Source organism: Apium graveolens, chromosome 8 (genome assembly GCF_009905375.1).
Source record: "Apium graveolens cultivar Ventura chromosome 8, ASM990537v1, whole genome shotgun sequence".
Taxonomy (NCBI): Eukaryota; Viridiplantae; Streptophyta; class Magnoliopsida; order Apiales; family Apiaceae; genus Apium; species Apium graveolens.
This window is the reverse complement of record NC_133654.1, coordinates 264,324,784-264,349,593: the sequence shown is the minus strand read 5'-3', so window position 1 is coordinate 264,349,593 and position 24,810 is coordinate 264,324,784. Positions and strand designations below refer to the sequence as shown.

Sequence of the window (24,810 nt, the reverse complement as noted above, 5' to 3'; positions counted from 1 at the left end):
GTGGTGTCGGAGAAAAATTATTGAGGTAAAGTTTTCTTCAGCCGTAGATTTATTTTCTGCCTTTATTGTATCGCTTAATTTCTTTGAACCCAAATGCAACTTTACATCCTATACCCATGATAAATAATTATCGCCAGAAATGTCCAAGGCAACGAACGACAAGCTTGTAATATTTGTCATACTAAATCTGAATTAACACGAAAATTATTAAATTTTAATTCATCAATGTGAATATTACATAAAATCCTAGTTAATCGGGTGCGTTAACAAGTACGCAATAATCAATGTATGTCATTATTATTATTGATAATATAAACAGATCTATATATAAAATGACAAATGGATTTTCACCCGCCATACGGACGTCTGCGTATGCAGGTTATCTCCGACCAATAATAAATTAAAGTGGACAATCCTGCATAAGTTAGTTATGGGCAAAGTTATTATCCGATAAATATGCAATTTATAAATTAAGGTTCCCATTATATTTCGGTATTATCCAAAATTAAATGGTACCGTAAAATAATTTTAATAGGCGGTGCTCCGGCCATATATATTTAAATTATTAGTAGAGGGTGTAACCACGACTACTTCGGTCACATATATATAATATAAATTATATATAGAGGGTGTAACCACGTCTACTCATATATATGTATATTTAAATTAAAATTATACCTTCTCAGTTTCGGCATGCCTTCGTACGGATAATGTGTTGTAAAATACTAGCTACAATAGTATTATATCGAACCTCTGTAAAAGTAAATATAGCAGAAAAGCAGAAAGAGAGCAGACTAGAAAGAAAATGAAAGCTGCTTGGTGTGTTTTGTATCATTCCGAAGAAGGCTATTTATAGCCAAAACAAGGAACATAGAATTTAATGCAATGCAAATATTTCCAAGTTTAAGCCTAACCTTACTATTTAATGTTTGACAATAACAATCAATTTACAACAGAAAGTGGTTTTCTGAGAAGAAAGAAGACTTAATTGATGACAAAAATAGATGTTCGTATTTTTTTTACAATTAGTTAGGATTAGAGGTAGACTCTCACTTTCAAAGATTTTTACAATCGATTAGTTTAAGTGTTGGAAAGCTGTAAATCCTTTGATGAGTTGAAATTTGAATATTGTTTCGGTTTCTTAACAAAATCAAGTCATTCAAGTAATCAATTACAAACTTTCGAGTTGTACTCCTTAATACTGCTCTCAATTTGCACGAATGATAACTCTCTCGAAAATTTTGTTATTGAATTTTTATAGCGATTTGGGGTTTTTAATTATGATTGTTTATTTACATGTTTTGTTGATGATAATTATAGATCGTGTAATTCAGGACTGATGCACACTTGTTTCGTGATTTTTGGTTAAGTTTTAAAGTCTTGCGGGGAAACGCAGTCACCATCGCGTTTCTTGTGTTTTCGATTGAATCGTAGCTTGTTTGTGAATTAAATTTGTTGGGTTCAACTTGTGTGTGCATAACAATTTATTTGTGTTCAATTTTGTCTAAAATTTTGATATTGTTGCCGGATTTTTTGATGACGCTATAAGCGTGCTTTATTTTTTGTTGTATTCATTGATTAGTTGTCGGATTAATGTTATCGATAATATCAATAAAATGTTGGGTTATTATTAAATATATTTTTCTAACAACTCCGATCTAACAAAGTAATTTTAAACCGTTATTATGTTACCGGAACTTGACCGTAGTCGTGAAGCTCACGTACCAAAATCTTATTTATTATTGTAAAGAATGAATGTCCTTAAAAAATTTAACGTTGTTAAATAAATTTGACGATAAAACACAAATTATAAATTTTATTTAAATATAAGTACAAAAAATTTAAATTTTTAAAATTCAGTATCTCAACTAATCTTGCCGGGCACTTTTCTCCGATTATTATTGTATCCAGAATTCCACATATACACTTCAAATCTGAGGATAAGTATTAAATTAGAAAATTAAAATATTCTAGTTTTTTTTTAATTAGTAAAAACAAATAAACAGACCCAACTCAACACGTCTCTATACGTGTCATCCTAACGATTTTTTTTATTTGTAAACAGAAAAAACTGTCTTTATTTATCAAACTCAATTCAAGAGCAACAAAATAAGTGGATCTCTTTTCTTTTACTTTTAAACTCTATTTTTTTCCTATATATCCATTCATCTCCTTCTCCAGTCATATATATACACACTTGCACACACCTATACACACACAAAAACTTTCAAGAAACATACCATGTGCACCATTAACTACGACATAATCTCCTCATCTTTACCCAAATCTAAACCCGACCCATTTCTCTTCTCGTCATATAAACCCCATCTACCACCCACCCATGTCATTTTCCCAACTCGGGTCGGGTCGACCCGACTCAGAGCTTCAAGACCCGAAAACTCAGTCACAGCTCCACTGTCAAATTTGAGCTTTTATGAGCTTCTGGGCATCTCGGAAACTGGATCTTTAGTGGATATCAAGCAAGCTTATAAGCAATTAGCAAGAAAATATCACCCAGATGTGTCTCCGCCGGGTCTAATTCAAGAATATACGGAGCGGTTTATTCGGGTTCAAGAAGCTTATGAGACTCTTTCGGATCCGGGTCGAAGAGCTATGTATGATGAGAACTTGGCTAAGGGAATTCACTTTGCTTTCTCCGCTCGAAAAAATTATCAAAACAATGAGGTAGTAAAAAAAATTAATTTTTTAAGGTCTTGTTTTTATTTTCTTCGAAATCTTGTTTTTTATACTTCTTTTGTTTGGGTTGATTGTTGTTTTATAGTATTATTATTCTATTGGAGGTGTGGATTATATTGGATATGTGAGGATTTGGGTGGTTTTGCTAAGATTTCATCGTAATTGTATATGTTTTGGTTGATCATGACATTTATGTTGCATGTATAATATACTAAAGCTATGGTCATTTGTTATGCCACTTCTTGAAGTAGATGCCGATAATTATGGACTGTTTTATTATTTAGTATATTTGGTCTAGCGTATTGAGGTCGTCGTTTTGCAAATAAATAAATCATGGGTGTTGTTGCTAAGATTTTATTGTAATAGTTTATGTTTGAGTGAATGATGACTAGTATATGTATGTGTTGTATGTATATTATGCTCAAACTTGTGAAATAACTAATGCCACTTGAACTAGATGGTTTGAATTATATTGATGATCATGGACCATCTTATTATTTAGTATTTTTGGTTTAGTGTATGGAGTATTGGAATATGGATCTTTGAGTTTGAGGCACCCACACTGTTTTGAGTTTTTTTCTTGTCACATGGTATCTAAATTTCGTTGTCTTATTTAATATTGCAAGTTATTTATTTGGTTTTTGTTTGTAGATGATAGATTCCATGATAATAGTATATTAAAATTTGACTAAAAATTATAATTGGATGTTAACATTTTATATATAAACGGTTTAATCAAATGAAAAATTCACCCGAATTCACGGTGCTAAATTTTGACTTTGTTAATGAAATAGTTCCTTCAATGGATCAACATTCACCGGTCTAGCTATGGTTCTTGTTTATGCCAGTTTCACTTTATTAATGTTGTTCTCTTGTCACTGTTCATAGCACAGAGTACATATCCTCTTGTTTGTATTTATTCAAAGATTAATCATGTTAGATTCTGTTGAAAAGACATTTCTTTCTGCAGATCACTTGAAGGGTTTTAGTGATAGTATTAAACACTGTTGCATACAATACTTAATTCCGAAAACTGTGAATATTTGACTACTTACAGTAGCAACTTATGTTGAAGTACAAAACTTGGACAAATCTTGATGAATCCAAATTAGAAACTACTACTAGAAAAAGCGTCAGGTTTAGTTGATGTCATTCTCTTTAAAGTAGTGTGACTTGAATTGTGTCGCCAAAGGTTACAATAGTAATTTCTTTCTGATTCTATATTGCCATCACTACAGAATTAAATACTCAAAAGAACTAGGAATTTGTAGTACCAAAATTTTGCATTTGAAGTTTGTTGCCTTCACATTTGGGACTCTTTTTGTGGGAGGTTGAGAGTACACTATTTGATTTGTTGTGTAATGACTAATGAGTGGACTTGTTATGCACAATGAGGTCTTGCTACAGTTTTTTTGGGGTGATTTCATTTCATGGCATATATTGGTTTAGAAATTATCAGTTTTGCGTATTTTGTGTTTAAGTGTAGTTCTTTTAGGTAGTTTTACTGTATTTAAATATTCAAATTTTTGCATCAGAAAATGGACAGAAGAGAGTGGAAGAACCGTTGGCAGTCTCAACTATCACATCTGAAGATGAGAAGCATGTACAGAGAATCCCAGGAAACTATGTCATGGGGAGAACGAATGCGTCGACAAAAGAATGAGTCTGCATCTTAGTCTCTTTAATATAATTTTGTATAGATGGAACTCGTTTTGGCCAAGTTTTTGTTTAAAACAAAACCTCTTGTCCCATAAATTCGGATATAGAACATTGAAATGGATCATGTTGCTTGTAAACGCTAACTAGACTAAATGTAGATATAAGAACCAAACCCCCCACCCCCATATTGTACTAGATATAAGAACCGAAAACCCTCTACTATTGTACAAAGTAATAAGACACTCTTGTGTTTCTTCAATTATATATATTGGAAGAACCATGTAATTATGTTGCTCTTGTTTATTATGTTTGTATTTTGTAAAGTTATGTTGATGTACATGTTGGCCTCAATTGAGTATTACCCTTTTGTATATTGATCAGCCATATTCAGAAGGGTTCTCTAGTAGGAGTTTCAAACAAACTTTTACAAATATCAAGTTGATGAATGGTTACTTCTTTTATCAAAACTAAGATAGCAATTCATTATGTTTGGTAATCGGTTAGGATTACATCGTTCCTCATTCCTGAAAACGCGATCAGCGATATAATAGGATGCTCTCGAGTTAGGAGGTGAGCAATTCTATTAGCGGATTGTCTTGCAAACACCACCACCGAAATGGTCTAATAATTTGAAGATGTTTTACTATCACTCTCTTTCAACAAGAGGGAGAGGCAAGGAGCATTATGTCTAGATTACATTATTCCTCATTCCTGAAAACGCGATCAGCGATATAATAGGATGCTGTCGAGTTGGGAGGTGAGCAATTATATTAGCAGATCGTCTTGCAAACACCACCACCGAAATAGTGTAATAATTTGAGGATGTTTTACTATCACTTTCTTTCAACAAAAGGAGGGAGAGGCAAGGTGCATTATTTCTAGATTGAAACTTAAGGAAACAATTTGCAAACCTCTTTGAGGCTAAAAATGAAGAAAATGAAAGATGATTTTGATTAGAAGAGTGTGGAAGTAGAAAAATAACAAAACTGAAATGGGATGTGATTAAGATGTATGTATCTTTCGAGGGGCAGCCACTGGGCCAACTATATTGTCTTGTGTGAATCTAGCTGAAGGGCAAGTTAACATCTATGTCACTATATGCCCAAGAATGACTAGCATTTAGACCATTTCCCTACACTTCTTGTGGTCCTTTGACATGAAACCGACTCTAGCATGGAGAATTTCAATAGCCCTACAAATTTGAATAAATCTGACTTTGGATATTATCGGCTTGAGAAATGCTGAAGTTCGCAAAAGCGTTCCCAAAATAGTTCTGAAACGCAGAGTTGTCGTAGTGTTATTAGTTGTTTCTTCATTAATGAAATTGAGCCCTCGCGCATAAGATTAAGTCTCGTGAATAAAATAACACGTAATATTTTTGGATTCTTTTTCGGGGTATGCAGGATTATGTGCTGGTTGTGGCGTTGAAAAACACTTGTTGCAGCGCGCAACCGTGGTCTTTCGACTTTGAAGCAGTAGGGCCCAGACACATTAACATTTGCCCACTGGGCCTCCACTCATTCTATTAAGCCCAAACACAGTTTAATGAATTCATCTCACAATTGGGCTTGTATCCATGAGATATCTACTTCATTGCAGGCAAAGCTATGTACTAGTATTTCTCAAGTTCCTTCTGTCTATCAAACGACGGTCACAAAAATAAAATTTTGATAAAACGTCAAATTTGGTGTAAAAATCGGATCAAATTTATACTTAACACCTACTCGGTGTCGCATTATTCGTTTGGCATAGTTTTTACATTAATATAGCGTTGCTTTACACTAAAATTCAAACTATTTTCGGTATTGTGTTGCGTTGGAGTTACTCTCGCCAAAATTCACAAAAATTTCCGTACTTAAGAATTTCAAGTTCAAATTAACAATAAACTATTAAACTAGAGACCTTCGCGCTACACAGAAATAATGACCAAGAATCACATAATATGGCAACCAAAACCAAAAGTGACCAACAGATTTTGTAAAGCCTGATAATTTCATTACTGAGAAAATGACCAACAGATTTTCTAAAGCCTGATAATTTTCATTACAGATATATACACACTCTAAGGGGACTGATCAAACTAGTTATTATGCAAAAACCCGGTATAAAGAACAGGTTATAGACAGAGGTTACACCTGATCTTTGGTCAAATGAATTGAGACTACTGCTCTTTACCTTTTCCCCTTTCCCTTTATCTTGAACTTATCTATGTTACAAACCAAAACTTTGGCAACAACTAGTTTCTCTTACACTCGATCAGAATTCAGAAAGAGTATTCTCTCCCTATCGTAAATAAACATAAAAATGCACAAGAAGCCGATACATCTTTCTTTCTAACTAAACTCAATTTCAGCTGGGACCTAATCAACCTTCCGAGTAGTCAATGATTCTTCTGCACCCTCAGTTTTACCAATACAAAAATTGCACCCTCTTTACCCGGCAAAGAATTAACTTTATGATGCAGAGCTCTACCCCTGTACCCTGCAGAAAGAAGTCGATGTTCTGCAAAGCAGGCATTGTCCTTGTTTATACCTGTGTTTGTGTGTGCGCTCTAGCACATAGTCTAACCTCATTTTCTTTTGGGTTGGGACACAGGGAATCGGTAGAAGACCAGCATAATGCATCAGTGGAGTGGGGTGAGACGGGTGAGACGGAGTGCCACAAGAAAACCAGTGATAGTCAATCTAAAAAGCCAGACCTTAAATAGATTGAAGATAGAATGGTAATCAAGAACGCAACTTACAATGTGCCAATCCATGTGCCAATCAGTAAGGTATTACATATGGCAGAGCAAAAACATCAGCTGACTCTATCCTTAAAGTTTCAGCCCATACCTGCTGTCCTTGGTTAACCCCCACAGGATCTACTTCAGACTTGTTCAATAAAGAATCTTTGTTATTGAACAGCCATGCCTGGTCATCAACCTCGGACCACTCATCGATTTGAGGAACTGAAAATACTTTGCTTAGGTACTTCATATCAGGATGAGGCGGTATTCTTGATGCTTCTGCAATCTGCTCAGAAATCACAGGTGGAGGCTTTGGTGCTAGAGAAGTTGGCAACGGATGCGGTCCTGTTAATCCATTTATCTTTTTATCCTTCTTATCTACTTCAAAATTACTAGGTGTCCCCTGCTCTTTTGAGGTGAAAAGGGTGGTGGTCTCAAAAGGTTCCGATTCCTGTCCATTTTCTGACAATGGATGAGAATCGAGTCTTGGCATTTTCTCGGGCTTAATTACATATTCTGTAAATGAATCGAAAAACAAGTTACCAATATCAGCCATTAATTAGAGTAAACTGTTTGTCAAAATCATTGAAAGTCAGCTACACGTGCCTACTCATAATTACAGAATAATGGTAAAGTGAACAAATGTTATGTGACTCTACAAACACCTTTTAAGAAGGTTTGATTAGGGAGTGAGCTATCAGCATTCTATATTCCTATACCAAACATAAGAAGAGAATAAAAGTTCATGCTTCATCTTAAGACGGTCAATTAGCAATAATATTATAATGGTTCAATATGCAAATTAACTCACCAGGCAAGAAACCATTTTTCTCAGTATCTTTTCTTTTTTTCAGAATACCCTCAGTAGCAGCATTCTTGTCGCTGCCTTCGGAAAAATGAGATGTCTTGTTACTCGGAGTACCAACGCCATTCTTGTTGCTACTTTTAGAATTATCTTTCTCTGATTTCTGATGATCCTTTTTTGCTTTGTCTTCCTTCCGCTTTTCCTTTTTATTGTTTTTGTCTTTTCCTTGGCTCTGCTTATCCTTGTGTTTACTTTTCCGTTTTTCCCCTCTCTTATCATCACTCTTTTCTTTTGATTTCTCTTTCCCTTCCATCGTTCCCTCAGAAATGTCTTTCGATTTAGATACTCCAGTGTTGTTCTGTATGCTTCCAGAAAGGTTCTGGAACATCGTATTTCCATTGAATATCTCTTCGTGATGAATCCTCTGTCCATCAATCTTCCTGTTCTCAGCTGGTTTATCCTTGACCTTTTCCTTGCCTTCAACAACCGTACAATTATCTCTGACCGCAAATTTATCAATTCTCTCCAACTTCTTAAAACCTGTGTCCATGAATCTCTCAACCATCTGGCTCCCTGATCCCTTCCCTTCGTCATTGATCCTCTTGTTGAACTCCACCATAAATTTTGAATCTTGAGAATCCTTGTCAGCAAAGGTATGCAGAACAGTTTTGTTCCCTCCACTATGACCCTCAAGCTGCACGGCCAACTTCTTCTCATCTGCAGGATTTTTTTTCTCTCTGCTCCTCTCCACCTTTTGATGAAGCTTCTCTCCGTTGCAATAACCAAATTGACCGATTTGTCTCTTTTCTTCTGAGGTATTGCCATGTTCTTTTTTGTCATCATCTTGCACATTTCCACTCTGATGAAATTTTCCTCTAATATAATCCTCTCCCTGCCCAGAAACTTTCTTCTCGACCAAGGTGCTACCTTTCTCCTGGTCTTTTTCCTTGTTCTTTTCTTTATCCTTCTTTCTATCCTTGTGTTTTTCCTTTTTATCTTTTTTCTCTCTATGTTTCCCGTTACTTTTTTCTTTCTCTCTTTTTTCTTTGCCTTCTTTCTTCTCCTTGTCCTTTTTCTCCTTGTGCTTTTTCTCTTTGGTTTTCTCCTGCAAAATACAAAGAATGTTAGACACATCCAACTTCAAGGAAAGAGAATTATTTCTGGAGTTGCAGCCATATTAAACTAAAACAAAAGTCGCGTACTCATAGAATGTTCATATGCCACCCATAATACCATTTTCAATTAAATAAAGTCAAAAGCCTAGCGTGCCTATATACTCTTCACTGGGGTACGTGGCAGCTGAGTAGGGTACCTGTCACGAGACTCCGCGAAGGCATGCCTATAGGCATGCTTTTTGCCAAAAGGCATGCCCAAATGGCATGCCATTTATCAATTAAATATAATAAAATTTAAAACATATTTATTATACTAATATACAGTGAACTTGAATGTAAAATTAAAGTTAGTTGATAGTAACAACCGAATACCATCATAATACTCATTTACATTAGTAACTTCTTATGCTAAACCCATGACTAGGAAGTGCTATATGTGTAATCTTCCTGGTCATAGGTCGAATGAATGTCCTCAAAGAGGCAGTAAATATGATTGCACGAGAAGAGCATAGGAAGATGAAAAAGGGTATCAGTATGGTCGGATGGTGAAGATGGTGAATTTGAGGATTATGTGTAAGATGAAACAACTTTCTTTGTTCGAAGGATGATGTTTGCCCAAAAACATGAAGGAAAATCTCAACTACACCAGTTATTTATTACCATGTGCACTATTAATGGGCATATTTTTGCAGTTGTGATTGATAGTGGTAGCATGAAGAATATTATAGGCATAGACACAGTCAAAAGGTTGAAAAGCATCCAAACCCTTACACCCTTACACCCTGGGTTGGATAAAAACACTATCATAATACTCATTTACATTTCCGAATATTTCTAATATTAAAATAATTATTAAAAAATAAGAAAAATAGTAAAAAGGCATGCCAAATCATGAAAAGGCATGTCTGGCTAATTGACGTCATGGCATGCCCATCTTGGCATGCCCGTGCCGCTGTGACATGCACCCTACAGCTGAGAGAAGGGTCATGCTCTTTCCCAAATGGACTATGCTCAGTTAAAATAATATATGAACTGATGACGCTCTATGTTCTCCAAGTACCAAACAGATTGTGTGTGTGTGTGTGTTGTTGGGGGGGGGGGGTGTTTGTTAGAATTTAGATTCCAGTTCAGGAATGATAAGATTAATGAATATATGGGAATTGGGCATACTTAACTGTATCTGACTTAGATACTCCAGATCTGAAGGAATAGGGAGACTAAGGAGAATCTGGAATCAGAGCTGAATGCCAAGTGATGGATGGTAACATCACCATGTAAGAAATCTAACTATATTCAAAATTCATGCCCAGCTCTCAAAGATACTAATCGGAAAACAGATTTCGGCAATCCTCTGCTAGTCCCTCAAAAACAAATTCGATAATCCGACACAAAGCCTGATAGAGAAGTCCAAAGGCTAACCGCACATTTATTTATTTATTTTCACATTTTGAGTGGCCTATATAGTTAGTTGGAATAACTTTAGGAATTGAAAACAACGAATATTTTGCCGAGATATAGCGAAATTAATTTATAAAATCCATAAGTACATAATACCCACCACCTGATGAGGAAAAAATCCAGATTTAAAGCTAGATTAGAGTTTAGAAATCATAAAACTGATGAATATATTGGGCATACTCAACTGACTACATAGTAGATACACTAGATTTATAGGGGAAACCAAGGAGAAGTTGGAACCTGAGCTATACCAAGTGATAGATGGTAAGATCACTACCGACATGTAAGAAATCTAATTATTCTCAAAATACAAGCCCAACTCTTAAAGATACTAACCAGGAAACAAATTTTGCAATCCTAAACTAGCCCCTTAAAGACAAATAGATAATTTAAACAAAGCCTGCTTGACAAGTTTGAATGCTAACTGCATATTAATTTTTTTCCCCATGTTAAGTGGTCTATAAAGTTAGCTGGAAAAACTTTAGGAATTATAAAAATGAAATTAATGCTGAGATCTAGCACAAAACAATCTATTAAATCCATAGGAAGTTCTCAATCTGCACCATCTGATACGAAGAGCATAAGTCATCTTATTATAACATATGAACATATATGTTTGGATCTAAGTCTAAATGGTGATGTACTTTCTATGTAACCATTTATTCAAGAAATTGGAATCCTGCTGCTGGCCTACTACCCTCAAAATATAGGACATATGTAAGATACGTCCCCAGCTTTTATTACCACTTTGTCCCAGACTCCCAGAAAAAGATAAGTAAACCCATTACATAATTCCTCCCCAATTTATTCACGGCATTACCCTTCCCGGTACCAGTCTTATTTACCTTTTTCTTCTGAGCAACCTGGAAACCAAATACGAGTCTTATTTACCTTCCCGGTACCGTTTGTGGTTCCGCTCGCAGTAATACCTTGTGCATAACATTTTTGCACAAGGAAATGTCAAAACGTATTCCGCAACTCCTGCTACCCAGTCAATCATGGACTAAATAATGGGACTCGGACGCTAGTAGTGTCCAATTGATATTAATGTCTTAACCGAAATTGATAGAACATGAGGGAACCAGATGTCGAGGCTTTAAATTCAGGTGATTTCAATACATAAGTGATGTGTTCTGTAAGATGAAAGTAAATCAACTACTAGGTTTGCAAGATGGAAGATGACTCTGGGACCTGGGTGCATATGTTACTGCATTGATAAAATTTTAGTAATAGATACAAGCATGTACGTTCCATTTACAAATATTAATAGTCTGTGGGTGTATATAATGGAAACTCAAGATTGTTCAACTTATTGGTGATGAATCGAGCCTGACACCACATTGACATAAATAGTGTGGATCAATGTATAGATACATCTCATTATGTATTTGACATTCAATTGACTCCATGAAATTTTACATGCAACAAACAGTACCATACCTTGTTAAATCGCAAGCACTATTAAGTACAACGCAGAACAGGAAACCGTGGTGACTTTAAAATGAACAAGAAAATTTAAGAAAACATGGTTATTCTGCAACAGAAATATTATGGACTTAAAAGGATAGCAATAGATACACACACAATTTAAATTCCCTGTAAAATTTTAAAACATGTTGGGCCTCCCTAATTACGTAAAACCTGATTTGGAAGAGAATGATATATTGAGCGAAGCAATTACTGATTACCTATGCTCCTGGAACATGCACATCCACTAATTAAGACCCGTACAATGTTAATATTTCCTTACATTTACGACTATCCTGTCATACTAATATTTATTGCACACATTACTATAAAATCATAGCATTATAATTGTTCCGAAAAGCAGCATGATACATGTTCCGACAGGCAGCATGATACATGTTCCGACAGGCAGCATGGTAAATGTTTCCATCTACGCTAGACAAGAACTCTACAAGATCTAATGATGCAATCCAACCTACTTTGCAAATATCACCGTAAATCAGTAACATTTTAACTTCTTCAAACCTACATCTAAAACTTTATTTTTCTTCTCAATTCTGATTTTTCCTTTGGTATCCTTTTATCTTTAGAGACTGTGGAAGCAGTTTAAATTTGAAATATAATATTTGTGTAAGCCATTTATAGATCTCAAAGACATATTATTTGCTTCATCTTTAAATCCAATACTTTGAGATTATACTAGTAAAATAATTAGATGGTAAATATGTAAAATGTAATTTTTTTTATGATTCAGGGCCTGATACATCTTGCCCAAGAGGCCTCAAATATTGTGTGACGGTTAGGACAACAGGTCGACAGACCTCAACTACTGAACCTTCAACAAGGACGGCAAACAAATAAGAAGCCAATTCTTCTATAAAAAGATATGTTAGTATGTACAGACCGAAAAAATTAAAATGCTTAAAGACCAAAATTATAGCAGAACAATTAATATTTTCCATCTGAATTATCCATGTCAACCTCATGTCCTAGCCTAACCAGGAATGTTTAAAAAAATAATGTCCGTCAGCATTAAGATTCAATGAGGGGCAGTTAAAGTTTACGAAGAAAATTGACGTCTTGTTATTGCATCCCAGGCAGACAAAAAAAAATATAGTTACTATGGCAGAATGTAACATGTGCCTTAAGATCAGGACGAAATTGCAAAGTGAATAATGAACACAACGTTTTACTGAATATAGAATAAACCATAGGATAACAGAAGCATATGGTAAAACCAATGAACAATAATTATGTGGTACAGAAAGAAGTTTCTAAATAGAGGACCAAAATCACTTAGAAGAAGCAATGGGAAATTTATGATTTCAGCATACTTTATTACGTATAATTTGAACAGATAAAAGTTCAACAAGCATGTAATGCAGTTCGTTATTCTACATATTCATCCCACAATTATGCAATATCCAACACCAAAAGAGCATTATGACTGCAAACAGATGGCAACATGTGAATGCTAAAAACACAGAAATGAACCTTTTTCAGTACGTTGGCAACTTCTGGTATAAGCTTCTTTTCATATCCGGGTGGTGGAAATGGGAAGCAGCGAGACATTGCACAGTATCACACAAGAAGCAAATATAGCACTATTTTGAGACAAAAATGCTTCTACAGCTTTCACGCAGCAATGATCCAGTAAGGGGAGGAACCAGCTATATTCTTGACCATGCACCATGTCCTTGTGCTCATTCCGGCTTCACAACAATACTGTAAAATTTTAACTTATCTCCAAACTCCTAGAAACTCAACCTTACCCCCAACTGAGGTACACTAGTTAAGTTCACAATCACAGTATAGCACCTAAATTAATCAATTCGAGTCCAAGATGTTGTGATACCCCAATCACAGAACACGATAGGAAATCCCAGAGTCACAAACACACACTGTACTGGTGATTTTTCGCAAACTTAAGCTAATCAAAACAGGCACTTGCGAAACGAAAAGGGTCAACTACAATCTGATCTTCTGCTTCCTTGCCACTTGTGCCCAGCAAGAATCACAACCTCAACTCAATCACCAAGTCCAAAATCAATCCTGATCACAAAAAAACCAAGAAATTCAATAATCCCCAATTTGGATCCTGATCCTAACCCTAATAATCACACAATCAAACACCCTTTATTACTAATTTGATCCACCACCATAAAAACCCTAACTTTAATCCCAAACCACAAAATTTCAAGAAAATAACCAAAAGGGTCAAAAATTTAAGTACTTATAGCTCAAAATAAGCTTTAGGGCATCCAAGAAAAAGCACTTTTCACACACTTTAAAGCTCAATTTTGCCCTAAATAACAAAAACCCATATAAACACATGCAAGTATAAGCCAAGAAACTTGTAAAATACAATAAAGATTCTAAATTTACCTACTAAACAATCTCAAAGCCTTCTTGAAAGCACAAGAAATAGATACAGATTTATATGTAAAGATTAAAAATGAGAGAAACCCAGTTGGGCTTTTAGTTTGTTTGGGGTTCTTGAGTGTAGAAGATATAGATACAGATTTGTGTGTGTATAGAAATGGTGAAATGGGTTTCAAAGTTTGTTCCTTTTGTATTCTTGAGTAGGTTTTTCTGTTAAGAAAACACAAGAAAAGGGCCAAATCTGAAGGCCAAAGCCTTACATATTGAGGAAAAATAAATGTTTTATTAGAGAGAGAGAGAGAGAGAGAGGAGAGAGGAGAGATTGTGAAACTGTGTGGGCCTGTGGGAGTGAAAATGTTACCTCACGCTCGCACAATGTTTTGGATGGGGTGAGTAAACATACTAAAACCTTGCACACAATTAGCCTATTTTAGTGTATACTTATCTAGTTATAGTTAACTTTTTGGTCATAAAATCAATAGTTTGTTTGTTAAATTTATAGTTCAATTTGACTTTTGGCAATTCTATAAAATGTTTGTTTATGACATTGAGTTAAAGATATCACTAATTATGTAATAAATGTATGAAAATGTTATTTTTTTAAGTGAAAAGATAAACCGATCATCGGAGACACACAGGTTACTCGAATAAAAATTCCAATAATAACCTAATATATATAAAGAATATTTTAATAAATTAAACAGAGGTTGTGTTATATTGTTACAAAAATGTCAATCACTTTTTCTAATAAATCATTTGTATTTCTTAGTTTATATTTTTTATATAACCTACTAATTCAGTTTAATTATGTTTTAATTGTGCAATAAACAGAAAAAATAATAACTTTTATTTGTTTATAAAAAGATTTATTAGAAAAATGTTTAAATAATAAATTTAACGAATAAATCATTATCTTACCAAAATTATTTTTAATCCAAACCTAATTCGAACACTCCAGGAATATGTAAGGTTAACTAAGTTTAAGTGATGTATTTTTCCTACTTTTAAGACTAAATTCTAAATCATATTTAAATTGTGATTCAAATTCAATAAATCTTGGAGAAATTATTAAAAATATTATTTTTAACTCTTTTTTATGATTTTACTATATTTTGAAAATATTTGTGAAAATATAATTTGTAATCAAAATTTACCCGATATGTAATTTTTTTTTACTATTTCTAAAAAATGGTTGAGAGTGTGGAGTTATAAAATCATATTATAACAGAGGAAACATATTTGTGTTGAGTTTTTCTTTTAAGTAGATTTGAAATGAACTTTTTTGGAATTGGTTCGGACGGTTACAAAAACACTAAGATAAAAAGTGCGTAAACATAATTAGCCATTAGGCCCCTAAGGATTATCAACACAGGTTCATTTTTTTGTTTTTGGCATATTTAATTTATTGACATCTTATATTGTTGAGATTTTTAGAAGAGTGCAGAAAATTATGAATAAAAAATCATGTCGAGCTATTACGACCCAGTTCTCGATTATCTTGTATTCTTGTATATACTTTCTTTATTGTTAATATTTTTTGATAAAAATATTTGAATTAAAATTTTCTACACAAAAAGGTGAAAAACATGTTTTTCAGAAAAAATTCTAAATTTTCAGCAAATATTCAATTTAAGATGGTGTGTAGTGTACGACACGCATTACTGGCGCGAGTAGAATTGCTCTGGTAGAAGAGTTTTAGACTGTTAAGTCATTTGCCTAATCACATGTGAGCTGGTTCCCTCGTTATTGAATACCGTAAATAAAAGCAAGAGTTTTCAAACTCCACGTGGCATCCCCCGAGTTGTACCATACTTATGTATCTGTCCATACACGTGTCACTTAATCCATTACTGTTTTGATGATCATTGAATTTTTATGTGTTTTTTAATTATATGGCACTTTGTTTGTAGAAAACGAGAAATGTACATATAAATGCAGATTGACATAAAAAAGAAATTTCAAATACTTTTAAGGTATGCAAAGGATTTATTCAGTGTTACAATATTTTGTATATGAAAATGCTAAATACCCAAATTTTTATTCCAAAAATTTCCCCAAATCTGATTTGTCACATTAATAGTTGGCCTTAATAATAATAAAATGGTAGCATGCCTGAATTAATATGCGTTCACGAATTAAAATAAGTCATGTGTCAGCCACGTCATTTGGTAAATTTTTTTGGGAACGTAGCATTTACTTTTACTATATATGCTTTGTTTCATTTTAATTGTTTTTTATTTTTTTGCGCACATCTTAAGATGTATTGGCCGCATAGTAAAAATTATTATTTTTAATTTTTTTTTGTAAATAAAAATTTAAGTTATATATTTTTTTAATCAGTAAAAAAAATTAAAAATTTATTATTTTAACTCTAAAGTAAAATCACTTAGAAATGAGCGCAAAAAAGTCAAACAACTATTAAAAAGACACGGACGGAGGATACATTATACAACTTTATTTACTAAAAATATCAAACATTATTTAAATATATGCCTACACGTATGCTAACACACGCCAAAGCATGAAATTAATTATGCAAATTGAGATTGAGATTTTACCGATTTATTATTTGATATTGATTATAGGTTGGAGCCGAACTTAAGCCGATAATTAAGAGCGGGATATTAAAATAGTCCTATTCAGAATGTTAATTATAAGTTGGTGATCAAATTTAAGCCGATAAATAAGATCGAAACGTTATGATAGTACTATGCAGAATTAGATTTGATATGTAAATTCATTCGAACACTTGAGTAAAAAGAAATTACAAAGTTCTATTCATTCAGAAGAATTAGATGAGGTATGTAAGTTGACCCGAACAGTTGACTAAAAAATAATTGTAACATCTTTGGGTTCGTAAAATAATGCGACTTTCTTCGAAATTTTAGGGAATGGACCGGGCTGCCTTTTTTTCGTTGGCTGTGATTGTTGAAAGTCATAAACGAAAGTTTGGAGGCCCAATAGGCCTGCTCCGACTAATTCCTCAATTCTCATCTTTTAATTTCTCAAATTTTAGCTTTTACTTTCGCTTCAATCTCGATTTTGAGTTCCTAAAACTAAGAATCAAAAATTATAGTTAAAATTCAAATTATTATTAAACTATATTTTCCATTCAATTGTCATTTATGTTTACTTTTGATGGAATAAAAATATTTTTAAATTTTAAGTACCCAACTTTTTTTAGGTGTAAATTATATAAGGTGAAAAACCAAAATACCTATCATTTGGGAGCGAATGTCCAAAATGTAATTTGACGGGATGTTTCAATCAAAAAGGGAGCACGTATGTGGCACATGCGTGTTTTTTAAGGAATTTTAAAAAGTTGAATATGCACCACTTAAATATGTATTTCGTGGATATTTTGGGGGAATATAGTGCCAATCAGTATTTTGGACAGTTGAACCTGAAAAGTAATGTAGGTTGAACATTCTTTAAATTATATAACACTAATAAATATCTAAACTACACCTTACTTCAAAAAAAAACAATCTAATTACTATTTTAAAAATTCTAACTTGAAATATCGATTTTTTCTTTTTCGAATAATTTTTAACTGATTAAATGATTATATGGGTGATTTAGCGAATCGGTCAAATATTTCCGATAATAACAGATACTACACCTACTAAAGCCGCAAGTATACAGATAATCTAAAACCCTACTGCTCTGCTTCAAACTCTCCTTAAACCCTTTTGTCTCCCTTTAATTTCCGGGTATCATCAATAATCTTTTTTATTTTGTGAACCATCTTACTATAATTGTCTAATTGATATGTGTATCATATGTTTATGTATGTGTTGATTGTGCTATGAAATATAAAAGTTCTTGAAATTCTGATTAAAACTAATTAAATTTCATGTAGGTTCATGTTATTACATGTTTATATGTACTGCATTGTCTTTTTGTATTGGCGTGGCAGTGTTTCTGTTATATAGAATTGCTAAATTATTTTTCGGGTTTAGTTTTACGGTCTAACCGATATGAAATAATAATCGATAAAATAATAACCTCGTAAAATAATTTTTTTTCCGGCGTCAACATAATGGAAGTAATAAACTTGCTAAATTAATATTTTTTCTCGGCCAAGTTTAATTGTATGTTAAGACTGAGAAATTGATCAAGACTGTGATGTTTTGTGTGTCGAAAACTCGAAAGTAGTTGAATAATAGACAGTGAGATGCCCTGCATTTAGGTGAAAATTGAGCTTGCACGATCTTAGTAGAATTGAGAAATTTCGGGTTTTAGACTGTTAGAGGTCATAGGAACGTTTAGAAAATTGTGTGGCGGATGATGTGAAAGGGAGCCATGACAGTTGATTATTCATTTTCTGTTGCTGCGTTTCATAGAGGACACTGTTTGATAATTGTTTTTTGAGGCTGCGAGATTGATGTTTTAAAGAAATAGTTGGAAATTTAGAACAGTCAGGGCATGTTGTTGTTTTCCTGGAGGATATTACTTTTTTTTAAATTATGGTTGTTCGCCTTTTCCATGGTTATGATTCCTCTGTTGTCAATATTGACAGTACAACACTAGAATAGTAGAATGGCATTTTACAATAAAGTCCGAAGTATCATGAGGCAGTCTGGTGGACACATTTCTTCTGTGCCGTCCATGCTGAATGCTATTCGTGCCATGTCGTCCTCAAAGCTCTTCATTGGAGGTATGCGAATGTTAAGTCACTAGGATACTATAAATCGGCATCATTTATTCATTAATTTTGTTGATTATGTTTGTTTGCATTCCTATTCTACACTCAGGTCTTCTTATCGTGTCAATGAGGAGTCCTTGAGGGAAGCATTTTCCAGTTTTGGGGATGTTGATGACGGTGAGTCTTAATATATTTCTTGGCACTTAGCGTTTTTGCCTGCTATTACGTCTACTAATGATAGGCCTATCCAGCTGTTTTGCTTGGTGTAGTAACTGGATTGTATATTTGCGATCATTCATGTTCTCTGATCCAAGAACGGCGCTCTGCAGAATATATGACTCATGCCCCTTTAGAAATTATGTTGTTTTTTGTTTCACTTTAATTTTGCCCCTATCTGCTGTTTTACAACATAGAAAATGCTTCCTCTTATTACTTCTGTCTGAGAGGAGAAGGTCTTAATGTGCTATAGAAAACCCCCTCTGTTCTAGATTTAGATTTATACATTTACAGGCTGTTGATACATTCTTGATTGTCAGCTTCCGATTTCAGTTAAGACTATAGTGGGAGCTAGAAATCCCGGCATTTAAAGTTTTACATTTAGCAGAGCCCTACATACTATTCTAGTGATTGGAAAATGTTTGATAAATTTAATATCTTTCAAAAAGCTGTCTTTTAGATATTTATTCTAACAATGGAACACAAGGGCTCCTGTTGTTTTTTTGTTTGATGTGAACTGGTTCTACGCGGCTATGCCTAACCATTAGGCTCGAGTGCCTGGGGTTTTAATCCTGATACGTTTTGCATAATAATCTTGGCTCATCTCTATATATTAAACTTGGTAGTTTGTTGTATACGTTGTAGATCTAAAATTTACTTTAACTTTTGATACAGCCATAGTTGTCACGGACAGGGACAGTGGGAGGTCTAAGGGCTTTGGTTTCGTGACCTTTTCCGATACTGGGGCTGCCTCCACCGCAATAACAGCCATGGATGGAAAAGTGAGTGCTAAATAATTTTAGTAAAGAGATATCTAATACTGATAGTTGTTTTGTTCTGATTTACAACTTTTGCTTGCAGCCGCTTAATGGTCGTAACATACACGTGAGCTTCGCCAATGATAAACCTCGCAATAGTTTTGGAGGCAGAAGTGGTGGTGGGGGTGGATATGGTAATCAAAGATACTAAGGCAGCTTTAGTTAGTTGCAGAATTGCAGATATGAACTGAACTCTTTCCCGTTTTCAGTTTTGTTCTTGTTTCTGATTCTAGTTCCAGAATGTATTTGATAATTATAGTGCATTTCGGTAATTAGCAAGCATTATTAAGCTCAAAAGTGTACAGATATTTGAAACTAAATAATTAGGAGTTGATATTAGAAAACTCCTGCCAGATATTAAAGGTTATTTAGTTTTCTGAGCAGTTCTGCAGATTAAAAATGTGGACAAGTTATAACTCCGGTAAACATCCTATTTATTTTTGTCGCAAGTGATTCTCAATATCGCATATCACTCTTTTATGGCAAGACCGCACAAGCTTTATTGTCTCAGGAGTCCCGATTCCTGCTCCCCTAGGATCTCTAGCTGGCCTAAACCAGCGACATTGTGGTGCCCTGGTTCTTGCTCTCAGTCCAGCAGAAGTAGTTCCATTAACTGTATTCGCGATAACTTTCTGCATAAAGAGAGGATTATTTGAAACAACAGCAGCTGTGAGATGCGCATGCATCCATTGGTAGCTGATAATCTTTGTACTCCAAGACAATCTGAAATGTGTTGCCCCTAGAGAACTAACACTAGTCTAATAGCCAACCCTTGATTAGAGTGTAAATTGTGTGTGTAGTGGGCCGAAACTCCTTATTGGGCTTTAAGTGATCCCTTTTGGGCCTTGTCCTGACAGAATGTTTTGTTATACACTTTTTTCTTGAGCAGCCCATTTCGGATACACGCGGCTGTAAGAAGCTGTATGAGCAGTTTATCAACTTATCACTTATTTTATACTTAATCATTTTAAGTCATAAGTCACTTATTTTAAGATTTTCTAAACGGGCACGATATATGCAGTAGTCGTTGGGCTCTTAATAATTCCTCGAATACTTTATTTTTCTAAAAAAACAAACATAATTTTTTAAAGACAATTTTATCAAATATATTCATGTCTTCAAATTTCTTTTAAAAAATACGGTTAAAGTTGTATATGAGATTGTAAATATTGCATTTTATGTTCCATATAGGATTACAACATATTTTTTTAAAATAAGTTCTGTAAACTGAGTATTTTTGAAAAAACCCTTTTTTTAAATTAAAACCAAACGTCAAAATTGAAAACTATGTCACAATTCTGTCAACATCAACAAAAAAATAATCTAAAACCACAAAAGAAAATGAATTTAAAATACTAAAATTTGATATTTATTTTTTTGATATAAATTGACCTTTACTTCCAATTGTCATGGTTGTGAAATCCTTAATCGATAGTAATCGGTTTAGTTACAGATTATTAATCGGCAAATCCGGGATTAATCGGAACAAAATTGGAAATATTTAAATATTTTAATAATATTTAATATATTTACCTTATTTATTATTAAATATATAATTCAAAAATAATTTATAAATATTAATCGAATTTTAAACATTAAATCAATCAAAAAAATTAATCGGAAATATTATCTCCCATAATTCTTTTTTTTAGAAAATGTAAATTATTTTTCTTTAATAAAAAAATCTAGAACTAGAACTCCACCTAGTTTTAAGGTTGGGGCCGCAAGTACAGATTGTCTTAAACCCTAGTTCCTCTTCTTCAAGCTGTCTTTAAACCCTTTTGTCTTCGTTTCATTTCCAGGTATTATTTATTAATCTCTTTTTATTATAATTGTTTAATTAGTTAATATGTTATGTTTATGTATCTGTTGACTTTTCTATGAAATATGCAAGTTCTTGAAATTATGATTCTTGAAACTAATTGAAACTAATTAAATTCCACGTGGGTTCATGTTATTACATGTTTATATGTACTGCATAGTCTTTTGTATAAGTGTATGAGTGTTGTGATGGTATAGCGAAATGATTTTTCGGGTTTAGTAGTATCTTAAGATTGAGAAATGGTATTTTGAGTGTGGAAATTAGTTGAATAGTAGACAGTGAGATGTTCTGCATTTAGGTGAAAAATGAGCTTGCGCGATCTTAGGGATGAGCATTGTTGTCATGTCACTCGACTATTTGGTTTGAGAAAATTGATTGGAGAGGTCGACTTGGGAATTGGAATTGGAGACTAGTCGGTTGAATACTGCAAAATCCAATCAAAATTTATAATGATTTTTTTAAAAAAATAATCTAAAAACCTACTCAACATCAGCAATAATCAACACGCTAATCTCAATTCAAAATACCTTGTGTGTTTGTGTGTTTGTGTATGTAGGAATAAATTAAAACTGAATCTACATGTAGGATAATCTGTCAGCTAATTTGTGTGTTTACGTGGAAGGAGTAAAAAGATAGGTTTGAAATTAACATTTCTATTTTGTCATGATATACATATTACTGTGAGAATGTTAAACTCTTTAAATTTAAACCAAGATTAATCTATGTTAAATGCCTAAATTCGAAACAAATTTGTTAAAATCACGCTTCTCTATTGCAGAATTCTTATGGTAAAAAAACAGATTAACAGAATTCTTATGACATACCATACACAATACAAAAAAACCATGATCTATATTCTCCAAATTAACTTTTGAATAACTACTAACACTAAAACCTTAAGGTGTTATAGGAAGCCCCAACTTGGATCTAACGTGTTGATTGTTAGAGGTCATAAAATGTTTGGGAAATGGTGTGGCGGATCACGGATGATATGGTACTTAGCAATGTGTGTTTGTAACAACTACACGATAATTAATTATTCATGCTTTGTTGCCGCGTTTCATAGAGGATACTGTTTGGAAACTGTTTTCGAGGATGCTAGGTTTGCTCTTTTGATGTTTATAACTGATGAGGTAAGCAGACCAATTGTAGTGAAGATTAATGTTTTAAAGCAATAGTTGAAATTTTAGAACAATCAACACTTATTGTTGTATTCCTTGGGGATATTTTTTTTTAAAATGATGGTTGTTTGCTTTATCACTGTTTCCCTGGTCATGAACATTTCCTCTGTCGTCAGTATTGACAGTACAACACTACCATGGCATTTTACAATAAAGTTGGAAGTATCATGAGGCAGTCTAGTGGACATATTTCTTCTGTGCCGTCCATGCTGAACGCTATTCGTGCCATGTCGTCCTCAAAGCTCTTCATTGGAGGTATTTGAATGTTAAGTCACTAGGATACTACCAATCGGCATCATTTTTTCATTAATTTTGTTGATTATGTTTTAATTTTTTTAAATTCCTATGTACAGGTCTTTCTTATCATGTCAATGAGGAGTCCTTGAGGGAAGCATTTTCCAGTTTTGGGGATGTTGATGAAGGTGAGTCTTAATATATTTCTTTACACTAAGTGTTTTCGTCTGCTTACGTCTACTAATTACAGGCCTATCCAGATGTTTCAAAATTGTGTATCTTGTTAAGGCTTTTGTTTGGTGTAATGTAATAATTGTATTGTGAATTTGTAATCATCCGTGTTCTCTGATGTTTAAATTGTGTTGCTTTTTGTCTCACTTTTATTTTACCCCTGTGTGCTGTTTTACAACATAGAAAATGCTCCCTCTTATTAGTTCTGTCTGAGTGAAAGCCTTAAGGTGCTATTGCAAGCCTACTCTGTTCTGGAATTAGATATTTATATATACAGGTTGTTGACACATTCTTGATTTCAGTTTACAATTTCAGTTTAAACTTCACGGCTAGATAGAATTCCTTGCATTAAAGTTTTACATTTAGCGGAGCCCTTCGTACTATTCTTGTGATGGGATTATGTTTGATAAAATAATTTTTTTTGTAAAAAGCTGTCTGTTGGATATTTATTTCCAACAATGGAATAATGGAACACAAGGACTACTATTTTATTTGGTGCATGTGAACGGGTCCTCGCGGCTATGCCTAACCACTAGGCCTGACTCCCGAGTGCCTGGGCTTTTCATCTTGATACGTTATGCATTTTACTTCTGGATCATCTCTATATTTTTAACTTGTAGTTTGTTTGTATACATGGTAGATCTAAATTCTACTTTAACTTTTGGTGATTTTGATACAGCCAAAATTATCACGGACAGGGACAGTGGGAGATCTAAGGGCTTTGGTTTTGTGACCTTTTCTGATAGTGAGGCTGCCTCCACAGCAATGACAGCCATGGATGGACAAGTGAGTGCTAAATAATTTTAGTAAACAGATGTCTAATACTAATGGTTTTTTTTGTTCTAATTTACAACTTATGCTTACAGACTCTTAATGGTCGTAATATACACGTGAAGTTCGCCAATGATAAACCTCGCACCAATTTTGCCGACAGAAGTGGCGGTGGGGGTGGGTATGGTAACCCAGGATTCTAAGACAGCTTTAGTTAATTGCAGATATGAAATAAACTCTTTCCCGTTTTCAGTTTTGCTCTTGTTTTCTGATTCTAATTCCAGAATGTATCTGATAAATATAGTGCATTTGATTCAAATATGAGTTCCGTTATTCCAAAAACTTAGATTTGCCTGATTATTTGGTACCAGGTCGTCAACTTATTTGATTAATAAAATGTACTAAATTTTTAAATGTGTAATAAATTGACGTTATTAAATCATTAAATAATTACAAATTACATCTGGATATTGGGTTTTGATGTAACTTTAAATCGATGAGATTCAGTAGCTACGTTTATAGAGGTGGATAGATTTTGCAAGTCTAGTATATAATTAAACAAGTTGCTAGATACAATA

At 33.6% G+C, this 24,810-nt stretch overlaps 4 protein-coding genes across 6 annotated transcripts; 3 read left to right on the top strand and 1 right to left on the bottom strand.

The window, feature by feature from the left end:
- Positions 1-2,130: 2,130 nt before the first annotated feature.
- LOC141677904 (chaperone protein dnaJ 20, chloroplastic) lies at positions 2,131-4,653 on the top strand. Its single transcript, XM_074484019.1, has 2 exons — positions 2,131-2,685; positions 4,233-4,653. Exons 1-2 carry the CDS (start codon positions 2,242-2,244, stop codon positions 4,371-4,373), a joined length of 585 nt encoding a protein of 194 aa, XP_074340120.1. The 5' UTR covers positions 2,131-2,241; the 3' UTR covers positions 4,374-4,653.
- A 1,804-nt stretch (positions 4,654-6,457) lies between these two features.
- Positions 6,458-14,634, bottom strand: LOC141677225 (uncharacterized). 2 transcript variants are annotated; one of them, XM_074483045.1, is made up of 5 exons: positions 14,315-14,634; positions 13,424-13,981; positions 7,896-8,994; positions 7,100-7,600; positions 6,458-6,932 (listed from the first exon to the last, which is right to left on the bottom strand). In XM_074483045.1, the coding sequence occupies exons 2-4, from the start codon at positions 13,499-13,501 to the stop codon at positions 7,122-7,124; spliced, it is 1,656 nt and encodes a 551-aa protein (XP_074339146.1). In that variant the 5' UTR covers positions 13,502-13,981; positions 14,315-14,634; the 3' UTR covers positions 6,458-6,932; positions 7,100-7,121. The 2 variants fall into 2 exon arrangements, with proteins under 2 accessions (XP_074339146.1, XP_074339145.1); XM_074483044.1 differs by having other exon boundaries at positions 6,458-7,600; positions 14,315-14,633.
- A 2,472-nt stretch (positions 14,635-17,106) lies between these two features.
- On the top strand, positions 17,107-20,408 carry LOC141680903 (glycine-rich RNA-binding protein 2, mitochondrial-like). The gene is made up of 5 exons (XM_074486992.1): positions 17,107-17,111; positions 18,873-18,971; positions 19,069-19,136; positions 19,851-19,957; positions 20,037-20,408. Exons 1-5 carry the CDS (start codon positions 17,107-17,109, stop codon positions 20,142-20,144), a joined length of 387 nt encoding a protein of 128 aa, XP_074343093.1. The 3' UTR covers positions 20,145-20,408.
- A 1,263-nt stretch (positions 20,409-21,671) lies between these two features.
- On the top strand, positions 21,672-24,551 carry LOC141676677 (glycine-rich RNA-binding protein 2, mitochondrial-like). 2 transcript variants are annotated; one of them, XM_074482374.1, is made up of 5 exons: positions 21,672-21,795; positions 23,113-23,251; positions 23,350-23,418; positions 24,141-24,247; positions 24,328-24,551. In XM_074482374.1, exons 2-5 carry the CDS (start codon positions 23,134-23,136, stop codon positions 24,433-24,435), a joined length of 402 nt encoding a protein of 133 aa, XP_074338475.1. In that variant the 5' UTR covers positions 21,672-21,795; positions 23,113-23,133; the 3' UTR covers positions 24,436-24,551. The 2 variants fall into 2 exon arrangements, with proteins under 2 accessions (XP_074338475.1, XP_074338476.1); XM_074482375.1 differs by lacking the exon at positions 21,672-21,795 and adding an exon at positions 22,884-22,948.
- The last annotated feature ends 259 nt before the right edge of the window (positions 24,552-24,810 follow it).

Excerpts from the sequence above, each read along its gene's own strand:
- LOC141676677 (XM_074482374.1), top strand. The coding sequence starts at position 23,134 with ATGGCATTTTACAATAAAGTTGGAAGTATCATGAGGCAGTCTAGTGGA. Across the intron at positions 23,419-24,140 it reads TTTTGGGGATGTTGATGAAG|CCAAAATTATCACGGACAGG; the intron begins GTGAGTCTTAAT and ends ATTTTGATACAG. Across the intron at positions 24,248-24,327 it reads TGACAGCCATGGATGGACAA|ACTCTTAATGGTCGTAATAT; the intron begins GTGAGTGCTAAA and ends TTATGCTTACAG.
- LOC141680903 (XM_074486992.1), top strand. Across the intron at positions 18,972-19,068 it reads CTCAAAGCTCTTCATTGGAG|GTCTTCTTATCGTGTCAATG; the intron begins GTATGCGAATGT and ends TTCTACACTCAG. Across the intron at positions 19,958-20,036 it reads TAACAGCCATGGATGGAAAA|CCGCTTAATGGTCGTAACAT; the intron begins GTGAGTGCTAAA and ends TTTTGCTTGCAG.
- LOC141677904 (XM_074484019.1), top strand. The coding sequence starts at position 2,242 with ATGTGCACCATTAACTACGACATAATCTCCTCATCTTTACCCAAATCT. Across the intron at positions 2,686-4,232 it reads AAAATTATCAAAACAATGAG|AAAATGGACAGAAGAGAGTG; the intron begins GTAGTAAAAAAA and ends TTTTTGCATCAG.
- LOC141677225 (XM_074483045.1), bottom strand. The coding sequence starts at position 13,501 with ATGTCTCGCTGCTTCCCATTTCCACCACCCGGATATGAAAAGAAGCTT. Across the intron at positions 8,995-13,423 it reads TTGCCAACGTACTGAAAAAG|GAGAAAACCAAAGAGAAAAA; the intron begins GTTCATTTCTGT and ends TGTATTTTGCAG. Across the intron at positions 7,601-7,895 it reads GAAAAATGGTTTCTTGCCTG|AATATGTAATTAAGCCCGAG; the intron begins GTGAGTTAATTT and ends ATTCATTTACAG.